Source organism: Macrobrachium rosenbergii, chromosome 47 (genome assembly GCF_040412425.1).
Source record: "Macrobrachium rosenbergii isolate ZJJX-2024 chromosome 47, ASM4041242v1, whole genome shotgun sequence".
Taxonomy (NCBI): domain Eukaryota; kingdom Metazoa; phylum Arthropoda; class Malacostraca; order Decapoda; family Palaemonidae; genus Macrobrachium; species Macrobrachium rosenbergii.
Window position 1 is genome coordinate 46,072,964 of NC_089787.1, and position 14,646 is coordinate 46,087,609.

At 46.6% G+C, this 14,646-nt stretch overlaps 2 protein-coding genes across 2 annotated transcripts in view; one reads left to right on the top strand and one right to left on the bottom strand.

Annotated features, from left to right (window-relative positions):
- The window catches only part of LOC136830919 (uncharacterized), a 456,633-nt gene that overhangs the window by 322,665 nt on the left and 119,322 nt on the right, over window positions 1-14,646 (bottom strand). Inside the window, 3 exon segments of the mRNA XM_067090890.1 lie at window positions 85-304; window positions 4,927-5,664; window positions 6,264-6,925. Of these exon segments, the coding sequence (XP_066946991.1) occupies window positions 85-304; window positions 4,927-5,664; window positions 6,264-6,925 (1,620 nt within the window).
- Window positions 1-14,646, top strand: part of LOC136830827 (helicase POLQ-like) — a 68,070-nt gene that overhangs the window by 46,524 nt on the left and 6,900 nt on the right. The gene's annotated exons all lie outside the window — the stretch shown is intronic.

The following is a 14,646-nucleotide window of genomic DNA, read 5'->3' on the forward strand; positions in this document are numbered from 1 at the left end:
CCTCCATTCAACAATCTTCTGTCTAGGTGGTGATGCGAAAGCGCTTGACCTTCTAGAACCACCCGACGCTCTAGAACCTCCAACTTCAGATCTTGTTTTGTACTCAATACTTAGTTCTTCTAATTTAGTCTTTGCAGCTAAAGCTTTTTCTTCGGTTCTTTTTCTATTTCTTATTTCTTCAAGCCTAATTTCTTCCAATCTTTTCTTAGCATCAATTTCTTCTTGTTCATATCTAGCTTCAATTTCAGTCCTCTCTAATTCGGCCTGAGCTTCTAGCATCCTGACTCGCAACTCAGTCATGTTGCTCTTCACAGAATGTTTCGAAGACACAGAATGTCGTGAAGATGGCATTGTGGATATTATCAGTCAATAAAAAATGTCTTCATTTACCTCAGAGCTGGTCCTCTCCTTGGTGGGTTAATATCACAAGCCACAGCGTCGGCTGTCCTTCACAAGTCCTCGTAGATGGAATTACAATTGAACTGTAAAAGTGCTTTTGAGTGTTGGGTGAAAGGAACAGACGCTTCTCTTGAAATGTTGTATTTAATAAATCCTCAATCATTCTTCATTTACATCTTCATAGTAGCCTAGATCACGTCAAGTGCGTGCTTCACTGTAACACAACAGTGGCACATCAATAATCAATCTAATTTCATTCAATTTTAATCAGAAAACAATAGGCTATATTATATTACAAGATCATATATAATTAATAGGTAAACATTTCTACTCACATTGTACTATCCCCACTCAGTTCTTAACACTTTTAATGAATGACTCGGGCCAACCTCTCGGTCTCGCTGGCATGTGCACTGTCCCAGGTGTCCCTTCAAGCAATGGGAGACGCGGCGCTGCTCTGGCCCCGAGATCCGAGAGGCAGAGGGGAGCCAAACAGTTGCATTTATATCCACATTTAAACTACAAAGAGCAGCTCCAACAATTCAAAAACAGTTTAATAAATTTCAATGGAACCTAAATCTATTTCCTTCATCATTCATGAAATCGCCAAATTGCAGCCAGAAAAACATATCAATACAGTACAAAAATTACTAACTAAAAACTCAGTCATTTCCATCATAGCAGCCTCCCATTGGCTGAGAAACAACAAAGGGGCATATAGCGGCAAATTTGGCATCACTCAGATATGGCAAACAAAGTGCAATAGAACAAAACACTCAATTCACGAAAAAAGTGCACAAATTTTAATGAATTTTGATATACAACACCTCATATTTTAGTGCAATATCAACCAAGAATCATGCTTTTAAAAATGAAATGAGAGGCGAAGAAGGTACGTGGTCGTGCATGTAAGTCGTTTTCTTTCCTTTTGAGTCCACCAAAGAGCACTGTTATCACTGCGTATACTCAATCAATTCTTTTAATATCAGTTGGCTCTAGGCGTTTTACACCACCCCCTATTTAGTCTCCGCACTAAATACTTCAATAAAACGCACATCACTATCGAGCAGCGCATGGCGTGCACTCATCACTATTACACAATCACTATTCCTCATTTTCCAAGAGGAGACATAGCTTCTGCACTGGTCTCAGGTAGACTCCGTTTTGAGCCTTGACCTCTGCACGCCTCACGTGGCCGTCAGAGCCCAGGATGACGCGCAGGACTCTACCCAGAGGCCAAGTGCCTCGAGGTAACCTTTCATCCAGGCACAGGACGATATCGTTGACCTGAACCTCACGTCGCGGTCGTGGTCCACTTTTGGCGGTCCTGAAGGAGTGGCAGGTACTCTCTGGTCCAGCGCTTCCAGAACTGGTCTGAGAGGAGCTGCGCTTGTCGCCACCTCACGCTTTGTGTACATGTCCTTCGGTCGGTCTTCGTGAAGGGTTCAGGTGATCCCTTCAGCGCCAACAACATGTTGGGCGCCAAAGCAGCTGGTGAGTCGGGTCGTCAGTGACCTTGGTCACGGACGACTGTTGATCAGCGCTTCTGCTTCACAGAAGAGCGTGGACAGCACGTCATCTGTCGTGACTTGTCCAATGCAGGCGGCATTCAAGGCACGCCGGATGGACCGGATCAACCTCCCACGCCCCGGCGTGAAGCGTGGGGAGGGTTGAAACTCCAGTCGATACCCTTCGTCTGAAGAACATCAGTGATCTTGTCAGTGTCAAACTTTCGTAGAGCTTCACGAAGTTCTTTCTCGGCGGCCACAATGTTGGTCCCGTTGTCGGACCAGATTCGCTTCACCGGGCCTCTTCTGGCCACAAACCGACGAACGGCGTTTATGAAGGAGTCTTGGTCCATGGTGTCGAGGAGCTCTATGTGGACCGCTCGTGATGTCAGACAGGTGAAAATGGCTCCCCAGCGCTTCACCTTCGACCTTCCCTGCTTCGTCAGGAAGGGACCGAAGCAGTCAGCTCCGGTGTAGGAGAAGGGCGGGTCACCTGGAGTGATCCGATCATCTGGCAGATCAGACATGATCTGCGTCACAGGCCTGCAGCTCAGCTTCTTGCAGGTGACGCAATTACAGATAACGGATCTCACGACCGCATTTCCGCGGATGATCCAGAACTTCTTTCTCAGCAACGCCATGAGGTGTGTTTGTCCACAATGGCCATGTACTTCGTGGGTCCAGCGCACCAGCAGCTTGACTACTGGAGACCTGGTCGGAAGAACAATCGGATGCTTCTTCTCAGATGAGATCGTGGATGATGTCAAGCGTCCCTCCGACCGAATCAAGCCGTCTCCCAGAAAGGACGAAGACGAGCCAGCTTGCTTAGACTTAATCACCCTCCCTGTCTTGTTCAGAGACTTGAACTCTTTCTCAAAACTGGCGGCTTGAACTGACTTCCATACAGCAAGCTCGGCACTCCGTAGATCTCTCACAATGAGCTTAGTCTTGGTCTCCTCGGGTCTAGTCTTCAGGCGGCAGAACTTGAGTGCGTAACCGATGACACGAAGAAACTTCATCCATGACGAAGCGCGAGACGATCATGTCGATGAACGTTTGTTCCGTTGTTGCGATCTCCATCACAGGTAAGTCTCTCTTCACTTCTGGGTCGTCTTTCAGGTCCGCACGCCTGACGCAGCGGGAGAGTCGGCCAGTGCTGTTCATCTTTCTTCAAGAAGTCAGGGCCTGAGGACCAGAGGCTTGATTTGACTAGCTGCTCCATCTTAGCGCCTCTGGACGCCAGGTCCGCCGGATTTCGTTCTGTCTCGACGATCGCCAGCAAGATACATCTGTCAGCTCGTCGATGAGATTCACTCGGTTGCTGACGAATGTCTGGTACCTGGCACTCGTTGAAGAGGTACTTCAGTACCGCGTGCTGTCTGTCCAGAAAAATGAGTCTTCGACGTCAATGTCTAGTTCAGTCTTCATCTTAGAGTCTTGCTGAGCCGCCACGAAGCCGCCGTCAACTCAGCTCGGGGTATGCTCAATCTCTTCAACGGGCGCTACTCGAGCTCTTCCCATGAGCAGTGTGCAGTGAACTTCCCATCTGTCGAAACCACTGCAGGTATGAGGCGACTCCGTAGCCTGTCTGACTTGCATCAGAGAAGTGGTGAAGCTGGAACGACGCTCCTTCTCCAAATGCTGGTGGAATCAAGCTTCTTCTCAGCTTGAACTCTGGAAGGAAGGTGAACTGCTGCAGCCAAGCTTCCCATTGCAACACTTCGGTGTCGCTCATTTTCTCATCCCATGAAAGCTTGCGTCGGCACATCTCTTGAAGGATTTGCTTCCCCAAGAGTGTGAAGGGTGACACTAGCCCCAGAGGATCGTAGAGGGACGCCACGACAGATAGCACGCCTCTGGCGCTGTATGGTTTGTCCCGGACGTCACCGAACGTGAAATTGTCATCATTCATGTCCCAGTGGATGCCTAACGCGCGCTCCGTGGGCAACTTGTCCTTACTGAGGTCTAGAACAGCCACAGAATCATCTCTTTCCCCTTCAGGTACAGTTGCCAGGACACACTTGTTGTTGGCCGTCCACTGGTTCAGGCGGAAGCCTCCATCTCGGCAGACGTTGATGAGGTCGTTGATCAGTGTGACACATCTTGCTTCGTCATGGAACGACTTTAGAAGGTTGTCGACGTAGAAGTTCCTCAGCAAAATGGTCGTTGTCTCGCCGTCGTATAGATGTCCATAGTCTTCGGCTGTCTTTCTTAGGCAAAAATTCACAACGCTTTGGGAGGGAACGGGCTCCGAATACGCATGAAGTCATTCTGTACTCTTCGATCCGTCGGGAGGTGTCCCCTTCAGGCCACCAAAGGTATCGTGAGCACGTCTCGGTCGTCAATGGGTACTTTAACTTGGTGGAACATCTCTTGATGTCCGCCGTCACTGCAAACTGCCCATTCCGAAATCGCAGTAGGACTCCCACGAGATTATTTGTGAGGTCGGGCCCCTGTAGTAGATGGTCATTTAATGAATGGCCGCCAAACCTTGCCTTGAGGTCAAAGACGACCCTCACCTTTGGTTTCATTGGGTGCTTCACCGCATGGTGAGGCATGTACCATACCCTGCCATCACATCGTTGTCGAGCCTCGTCTGGAACCCTTTCAGCATAGCTTTCATGATGTACTTCTGTACTTGCTCGGTGTAAGAAGTACGGTAAGCTTCGCTCTGCCTTTCAGCTTGCGCTTCAACGTTTGAGCGCGTTCCCGTGCCATGTCATGATTGTCGGGAAGATGAACGCCGTCTCGATACGGAAGGCTCGCAACGTAGTGTCCATCTTCTTGTTTGACAGAGTCTGTCATCAGCTCGACGGCGTTTGTCTTCGAGCGAGTCTTCGGTCTTTGAGAGAGCCTCCTTCTCCCAAAAGTCTCTGCAGAAGTTCTTCTGAAGAAGTTCTGTCACGTCATCTTGAGGTTGGATACTGTAGACTGGGAGAACGCCGTTCTTGCCTCCTGTTGGCCCGAAAAGTAACCCAACCTAACTTCGTAAGGTACGCCGATGGCTCGTTGATCTTACCATGGCGTTGATCCAATATGATCCTGTTCAGGGTCGTGTTCAGTCCGATGATCACTTCGACTTCTTGCTCCTCTTCCGCAGAGTGTGGAGCTCGACTTCCGGAGGTGAGGCCACTGACCTAACCACTCAGTCGGCATAAGGTGGTCCGTCGAGACGTTTATCCTGTCGGTTACGAAGGCTTCGCTTATGTGATCACTTTCTGATCCGTCGATATTGCCAATGTCAAGTGAGACGACCTCTCTGCACGTGAAGGTTCCTGCCTCCGTGATCATCTTCTGATTACAGGATCTGCCTTGTAAACCGAGCTTCTCAACCAGCCCTTTCGTGACCAGCGTCGGAGCTGAGCCACTGTCGATGAAGGCATAGGTTGCATGCGTGCCGTTGATCAGCGCTGGCACGATCTTCAGCATGGTCCGACCGTCCGGGCAGCTGGTGGCGTGTACGTGGGCAGGGGCAGGTTCTGCTTCGGGGTTAGGCGTGGTGGCACTCTCGGTCTTGCTGGCACCCGTCTGGTTGCCACCCCCACTAACGTTCTTCTTTTCACGTGTTGGTGCACTGGCTCTTTGAGTTGAAGCAGGCTTATGCTCCTTGTGCAGGAGCGTGTGATGGGAGTCGACACCACACTTACTGCAGTTGGGGGCCTCCTTGCAATTGCCGTAGGTGTGATTCATAGTCTGAAGGCACTTGAAGCACATCCGCTTGCTGGTGACGGAGTCCCATCGGTCATTCACGCTCAATCTGCCAGACACATAGCACTTCTCTATGTCATGTCCAGTCTTGTCACAGTGCAGGCAACGCTTTCCACCAGAAGGTTGGGTGGAGTGCACCGGAAGGGTCTTGTTCGTCACAGGTCTATTCCTCCTTTCATTGTTCGTCTTAGGTCGGGCAGTCGAAATATTGCATCTGCTTTGTTATGCGAGCCTGTTTTCTCAGGTAATTGATGAGAGCAGGAAGTTTGTACTTGTGCTCGTCACCCTTGGTGATCCACCTAATCTTTACTGGATGAGGAAGCTTGTCGATTATCTTCCGAATGGTCTCATGGAGCTCTAGGCGGATGTAGTCAGATCCAAGGGCTGCCTTAACCTTACTCAGGTAAGACGCGTAGTCTTCTAGGCCTTGACTGTCTGTAGGAGAAATCTCTTTCCAAGCAAACAGCCTCTTTAGATAGGCCTCAGTCAGGTCATCATCGTCTTCATATTTATGGCAAAGAAGCCTCCACGCTTCCTCATATCCTTCTGACGGAGGCATGTGGAGACACATTTCTATCAGATTCTTGGGTGGTCCTCTCAAAGAGTTATGGAGGTGGGTAAGTCTTCTAGCAGGATCATCAGAGTTACTCTCCACCACCCATAAGAAGGCATTGCGGAAACATCGAGAACTTGGTCATGTCTCCATCAAATACTTCTAGGTTAATAGGTGGTAGGAGAGCACGTCGGCTAAGCTCTTGTTGACTAGCCAATGTTGAGTCTAAAGCCTTGAGGATAGAATCGTGCGTGGAGACGTGGGCGATGGGCGCTCGCACGAATAAAGTTGAGTTGGGGTTGAGTGGAGCGTCTATCGGCGTGGAATAAAACTGAGTTTCTGTCTCAGGTGCGGGCTGATGGGCAGGAATGGACGTTTTGGGACGAACACTCATGAATTCATACCCAGGAAATTGATTAATTGTGCCATCTGCAATGCATGAATTGACCTCATTCCTCCATTCAACAATCTTCTGTCTAGGTGGTGATGCGGCGCTTGACCTTCTAGAACCACCCGACGCTCTAGAACCTCCAACTTCAGATCTTGTTTTGTACTCAATACTTAGTTCTTCTAATTTAGTCTTTGCAGCTAAAGCTTTTTCTTCGGTTCTTTTTCTATTTCTTATTTCTTCAAGCCTAATTTCTTCCAATCTTTTCTTAGCATCAATTTCTTCTTGTTCATATCTAGCTTCAATTTCAGTCCTCTCTAATTCGGCCTGAGCTTCTAGCATCCTGACTCGCAACTCAGTCATGTTGCTCTTCACAGAATGTTTCAAGACACAGAATGTCGTGAAGATGGCATTGTGGATATTATCAGTCAATAAAAATGTCTTCATTTACCTCAGAGCTGGTCCTCTCCTTGGTGGGTTAATATCACAAGCCACAGCGTCGGCTGTCCTTCACAAGTCCTCGTAGATGGAATTACAATTGAACTGTAAAAGTGCTTTTGAGTGTTGGGTGAAAGGAACAGACGCTTCTCTTGAAATGTTGTATTTAATAAATCCTCAATCATTCTTCATTTACATCTTCATAGTAGCCTAGATCACGTCAAGTGCGTCGCTCACTGTAACACAACAGTGGCACATCAATAATCAATCTAATTTCATTCAATTTTAATCAGAAAAACAATAGGCTATATTATATTACAAGATCATATATAATTAATAGGTAAACATTTCTACTCACATTGTACTATCCCCACTCAGTTCTTAACACTTTTTAATGAATGACTCGGGCCAACCTCTCGGTCTCGCTGGCATGTGCACTGTCCCAGGTGTCCCTTCAAGCAATGGGAGACGCGGCGCTGCTCTGGCCCCGAGATCCGAGAGGCAGAGGGGAGCCAAACAGTTGCATTTATATCCACATTTAAACTACAAAGAGCAGCTCCAACAATTCAAAAAACAGTTTAATAAATTTCAATGGAACCTAAATCTATTTCCTTCATCATTCATGAAATCGCCAAATTGCAGCCAGAAAAACATATCAATACAGTACAAAAAATTACTAACTAAAAAACTCAGTCATTTCCATCATAGCAGCCTCCCATTGGCTGAGAAACAACAAAGGGGCATATAGCGGCAAATTTGGCATCACTCAGATATGGCAAACAAAGTGCAATAGAACAAAAACACTCAATTCACGAAAAAGTGCACAAATTTTAATGAATTTTGATATACAACACCTCATATTTTAGTGCAATATCAACCAAGAATCATGCTTTTAAAAATGAAATGAGAGGCGAAGAAGGTACGTGGTCGTGCATGTAAGTCGTTTTCTTTCCTTTTGAGTCCACCAAAGAGCACTGTTATCACTGCGTATACTCAATCAATTCTTTTAATATCAGTTGGCTCTAGGCGTTTTACACCCAGATTATCCAGTCGTCCAGGTACGCTGCTAGGGAGATTCCTTGGGACCGGAGCTGCTGTACTACCGTATCCGCCAGCTTGGTGAATATCCTGGGTGCAATGTTCAGACCGAAGGGCATGACCCTGAAGGAGTAGGCTTGATTCCCGAGTCTGAAACCGAGGAACTGAGAGAAGTTCCGCGCAAACCGGGGCGTGATAATAAGCGTCTGAAAGATCGATAGAGGTGGTGACGGCCCACGCGAAGTAGAGTCCGAACCTGAGCTACCGTAAGCATGCGAAACTTGTCGCATTTTATGTAGAGATTTAGACGCGATAGATCCAGGATCACTCTTTGCTGATCGGAGTCTTTTTTGGGAACAGTGAATAGCCTGCCTTGAAACTTTAGGTGCCTTGCTTTCTTTATTGCCCGTTTGTTGAGCAATTCTGTTACATAATCCTGTAGGATTGATGTGGGTGGCTGGTAAAATCTGTTTAGAGGGGGAGGATTCTTGATCCAGCTCCACCCTAGTCCCTTGGACACAATGCTGTGTGCCCAAGGGCTGAAGGTCCATTGGTCCCTGAACCAATACAGGCGACCGCCTACCTGCGTTCTCTCAGTGGGAGGGAGCGGGTTTGTTCCCTCTACCACGTCCTCTCCCCCTTGGGGTGGTGTTAGACCTTCCTCTGTGGGGGGCCTTGCCCCTTCCTCCCCTTGCAACCCTATTGAGGCCGTGAAAAAATCCACGGCCTTCATATGTAGGGTTGTATGCTGGTGAGGATACATAGGAGGGCGCCGCTGGTTGGACCAACACGTACTGTTGGGGTTGGGACTTAGAGGTAGATGGCTGGGCCACTGCCGAGACCGGGACGGCTTGAACCACCGCCTGATGGGGCCTCTTATGTCTCCTGAACCTTTTTCCTCCTCTCGTCTGGGGGCGGCCGATTGTGGGGTCTTGCGCTTATAAGTGGGAATTCCCCACCGAGCGCAGACTCTGATTGGCCCGTGTAGCCTCAGACATGACGGATGTAACCTCTCCTTCAGGGAAGAGGTTAGGTCCCCAGATTGAGCTTTTAATGAGCTTGTTAGGCTCGTGGCGGATTGTAGCGTCAGCAAAATAAATTTTCTGCATTCCAGCCTAGCCATAACAAACTCATGCAAGTCTAACTGGAAGCTCGCCAGGAAAGACTTAGCTAGGACCTGGAAAAAGGGTTCGTCCGAGCCGGAGACGGCAGTAGCCTCAGTAAGACAGCCGGAGCTCAAGGACCGGGCTAACTTAGTCCGGGTCTCAAACTCCGCCTTTAACAATGATTCCGGCAGCTTAGGAGTTGTTCGCTAAACTGCGTGGGAAGCGCAAAGAGGGTCCAGCTTGCCTACAGTGAAAGTGGACGGGCGTCCACCAGAACTCGTTACTTCCTGGGAATACCGGGGAAGTAGGGTCTGTTTCCCTTAATTGAGGAAAGGATTCCCGTCAAAGCATGCTCGGGCGTAGCCAGAGCAACTTTGTCCATGCAAGGAGTGGGAAGATCTTCTCCAGGGTGAACATCGTGAAATTGCCCTGAAAGGGGTCAATTTTGTGTTCACTGCCTGCCACTCCGTCAGAGTGCGCAGGAGAGCCGACTGGGCTTGGTCTCTAGGGATGATGACAGTCTCCCAGGTACCTTGTTCTGACCAATCCAGGCTTCTTCAGTAAGCCTCACGAAGCCAGGATAAGGGGGCAAGAGATCGGGGGAAGAACTCCAACTCCTCCAACCGCCTCGTGCCCAGACCGTCTAAGGTAAGTTTGCCATCATGTTGGATGGCCCGGAGTCGAACCGCCAAGGGTTTCCGACATCAAAAGGCGGGAGGTCCGCAGTGTCGGGGATAGAATACTGCGGTTCTGCTTTAGGTTGGCGAGCCAAACCTGCCAGTATATTGTCATAGTTGGCAAACTTATCTGAGATCTTCTCAAACCTAGAATCTAGGTCCTCCATGAACTTTTGTATAGTTCAGTGGCCAGGGCTTAGCATCAAAAGAGGCTGGCGAGGAGGGCTTGGTTTTGCCGCCCTCTTACTCGCGCCCTTGCCGGAGGAGCTAGATTTACTCCCGGAGGCTACCGGTCCTGAAACCTTAGCCTTCGACGGGGAAGGGCAATGCCTTCTGGAAGTCGAGGACTTATAGCCCTTCGCCTTCCATGAAGTCTTCAACTTGGGGATAGCAGACAGAGCTCTATCACCCAAAGAGGAAGACTTCACAAAACCTGCAAATGAAGATACAGATGAAGCAGGAAGTCAAACAAAGGGGGCCCGCCCCAATATCCTCACTTACCTCACCACTTACCACCTGGTCCTGCTCCGTATTCATTGGTTCCAAGTCGAGATTTAGGCGGCAACATCCTCCGAGACCTCGGCGTACATGATGTCCACTTGAGGTGGCTGGGTCGCATCACGGATCTGTTGGATAATAAGGGTGGCAAGTTCTTCTGGTACTGCAGCGGCCACCCGTGCGCGGGGGTAAAGCAAGTCCCTCAACCTGGCGTCGAGGACGTAGGGCTTCCCGACGGAACATTCCTGCCGAACCCAGCCACCCAGGCCCGGAGGGGATTCCAAGGCAGACTTCTTGAAAGCTTCATCCACCTGCAAGGAAACCTGCAGTTAGTCAGGAATGAAAAGACAGACGGAGAATATAAACAACGTGTCGTATGAGGAGCATGGACCGGAGGAAAGAAGACTTTCACTTACCGACTCGTCTTGGATGGTTGAGGAGAGAGCAAAGCAAACCTCACAGCCATCGGGTGCCAAACAACCAGGTCGTCCAGTCGGACCGCACAACCAGCGTGGTCCGCACACTCGTGCCCGTAGGGTTGTTGAAGGGAGGCGGTACACCTGGCTCCTCACAGCGAACAGTCTGTAAGGTAACAGTACATGAACCTCACACTCTAAGCAAAAAAAAGTCGGCAAGGCTGGAAACTCAACTACAACCGAATACTCCGCGTAGAAGAACTACCAAATTAAACTGGGCCAATAAGCTTTAAATGCACAGAGTGGAAGGTAAGATTCAGACCCGGAAGACTCCGGGAATGAAGGAACGAGAAACCAGGAACCAACCATAAGGGCTGCCAGAAAATTAACGGGCGGAGCCCCCGGGTGTGGGACCGAGTCACATATATGGTAGAACAAAATAATAATAATAACAATAATCAAAAATAACAATGATGGTAACACCGGAGACCGGAGGAGTCCGTTACGCTAAGCGTGACATAGAATCATCCCACATTCACCTCCCCGCCAGAGAAACAAATGGGTAAAGGATCTATGTTCATAACATACGGCGGGGCCACACCTAAACCCTAACTTCGTAGCTCGATGGGGAGACGAGAGGTTGAGACAGGATTCGAACACGCTCGAGCAAACGAACCACCCACCCCACCACAGCGAAGCTGGGGACGATATGGGAGGGAGCGAATCCCTCTACCAATAGGAGGAGTCCCTGACTCGGAGAAAACGCCATCTAGCGTCACCCCGCACGAGTCGCAAAGCTGAGGGGGAGGGGGTAGTGAAGAGGAGTAGGCTACGGAAGGGGAGAGGAGACAAGGAGAACATGACACCCGCTCAACTGCATCCTTCCTTCCCAATGAACTTGGAAGGGAAGCCTACTCCAGGGAGCTACACAGCCCAAAGCCCAACTCCTCCTAGGCGTAGCCTAATATAAACCTAACCTAGTATAGGTTAGGAAGGAGAAAGGGGTGTAAAAGGAGAGGAGGAACCAACAGGGAGAGAAATTTTGTGCCGAGAGCCAACCAGGAACGAGTAGGGGATAAGTAGGCGACTAGCCTAGAGGAAACACATCCAAAGAACTCGATTCCCCCGAAATTGGAGGAAGAGGACTAAGGGGCTCACTCTGACCCTAAAACGATCCCTGTGGAAACAGCAACCAAAACTCCCTCAACCTGATCTCCGCACCCAGGGCAAGGGATGGAGCCCACACTACAACCATCATATAAAAACAATCAAAATAAAATTACGTTCACAGGAAGCGTAGCCTACCTCGGGGGGGAGGCCCACCAGAGGTAAACTACACAACCAAAAACAATAAACAAATAAAATTAAAAATACTAAAACTAAAAGAAGAGCACCATCTTCAAGAATAACATAATAGCCTATGAGACTAAATGAAAAAGAACCCAACCTGGTGGGGGTACTTGGACGGAGCAACTCCCTAAGAGAGGCCGACAGGCCAAAAATGCAAAACAAAAACTAAAATTGGAGGGGGAGCCACCGCACGGAACCACCAGGAAGGAATTCAAGGGCTAAAATCTATATATATAGCGACTAGGAGAAAACTCCGACCGAAAGAACAGAAGGAGTCGCCTCGCGGTCGACATGGCTGACCGGGGACGCCGTGGCGTCATAAGAAGATCCCAATATTTATGAAAATACGAGACCAAAACAGCCATAAACAGATCAAAAACCCCACAAGAAGATGGTACTTAACTTAGAGATGGAAAAGGTGCTCGAAGCCATTGTAGATGAAGTAAAAAACAATCCAAAAAAGGGACGAGCACACAAAAGAAGCGAACGTATCACGTGCTAGAAAATGGAATGAAGTAGGTGGCGCTGGTGTCGCCGTCCTGGCGGGTGTTGAGGGTGGGAGCTGTAACGGCTCACCGCTCTTTTACGGGATTTTGATAAGGAGAGATCTTTCGAGTATATTTCCGTGGTAGTGGTATTTCACTCACCCTTCATTATACCGACGTCTTCTAAAGACGATCGACTGGGGGTAGTAACCCCAGCTTTCCTGAAAGCTCTTTTTCTCTGGTATATCTAGCATTGTTATACCTAGAAATTCGTGCTGTAATGGAATTTCACCGGCTGACACGGGACTGAACTAAGAAAGAAACCTTTGGAGAGAACGCCACCCAAAATGAAAAAACCAGCTATAATTAGAGCAACATCAGTTAAACCAAAGACAAAGGATATGAAGAAAGAAGAAAAACAAACTAAGAATACAGTATACCTTTATCTCCTAAAATAATAGTCAAACCAATGGATGCAGATATTCAAAACACCGAAGAAGTGGAAGAGAAACATACCATGTATAACAATGATTATGTCAAGGGGATAACAATGATTATGTCAAGGGAGAAGAGATTACTTCATCACCAATAATTGGTACGAGAGCAAATGAAGCAAGAAATGTACATGAAAACACTTGTGGATGTAATGATTGTTTTGTTGAATTTTGCAATAATAACAAAAATATAGAAAAAGATGGTTTAACAAACATTATAAGAAATTTTATGAAATATAGAAAAAAGAAACAACTGATTTGAGCACCCATGAAAAAGGTTGCATGTGCATTGAGCACTTAATATATTATAAAGAAAAACAACTGAATATTGTGAGTAAATTATTAGAAAAAATCCAAGTTGATACTACAAAAATAGGAAAGCAAAACTCAGCCACTATAACATAATATTTTCAATAGCTATTTTATACAATGGAACATAAATGGTCTACAGACAAGATTACACCTAGGAGAAATACAGTGAATACTAAAAGAATATGAACCAATGATATTATGTACATGTACAACATGTCAACAAAACAATATCAACAGTAGGTAAGTCTACTTTAGCATCAACATCATGAGAGGAAGAAGGAAATTTAGGTACGGCCATATATGTACATAACAGAGTATTTTACAACATAGTACCTGTAAACATTACTGACTTGCAAATATCAGGTGTTAAATTCCAAATAAAAAGTGATAATTACATGCATGTAATTTATCATTTATATAGCCAACCTAATAAAAATTACAGCATTGACAAACTTTAAGAATTACTTAATTTTGCCAAGGAACCTACATTAATAGTAGGTGATTTTAATGCTCACTCGATGTAATTGTACAAGACTCAAATAGAGCAGGAAATAAAATAGAAGAATTCTTAGATTTAAAAAACTTGTCCTGTATAAATGACAACAAAATCAGCACATATTTTTATAAAACACATGGGACATTTTCCTCAATCGACATAACTCTTATGTACAACAAACATAGTAGACAGATTGGATTGGAATACTTTTGACGACTTGCATACCAGTGATCATTTCCCAATATTAATTCATTATTGGAAAATAATCCTGCCAACGGCAATATGAATTCCACCCTAGGAATATCCCACCATTGAATATTTAAAAGACCATAATAAAACTAATAAATTTCTTGTTGATTTCATTAAAAATGATGTTGATAAAGCAATACCAAAATCAAACCTCATCCAACAAAACACAAAGTCGCATGGTGGTCAGAAGAACCAACGGAATTGGTAAAACTAAAACACCAAATTGGAAGATGATTAGATAATTTAAATAGAAAGTTCAGTAAATAATTAAAACATTGCCGATATTAGAAGAAAATTTACAAAAACTGATTATACCTGTATTATTATTAGAAACTGATACATTAAAACCTCTATACAGTATAGCAAAATACATGCAAAATTTAAAAAGAAGTAATTCAAGGAAGAATCATTTCATGGAGGAAGTATGTATCAGATCTCTCTAATAATATTCCCAGAAAATATGGGAAAAGTTCAGGAAAATAAATGGTACCCATGTTAAACCACCTAGACATGCCATATTAAAAGGTGGGA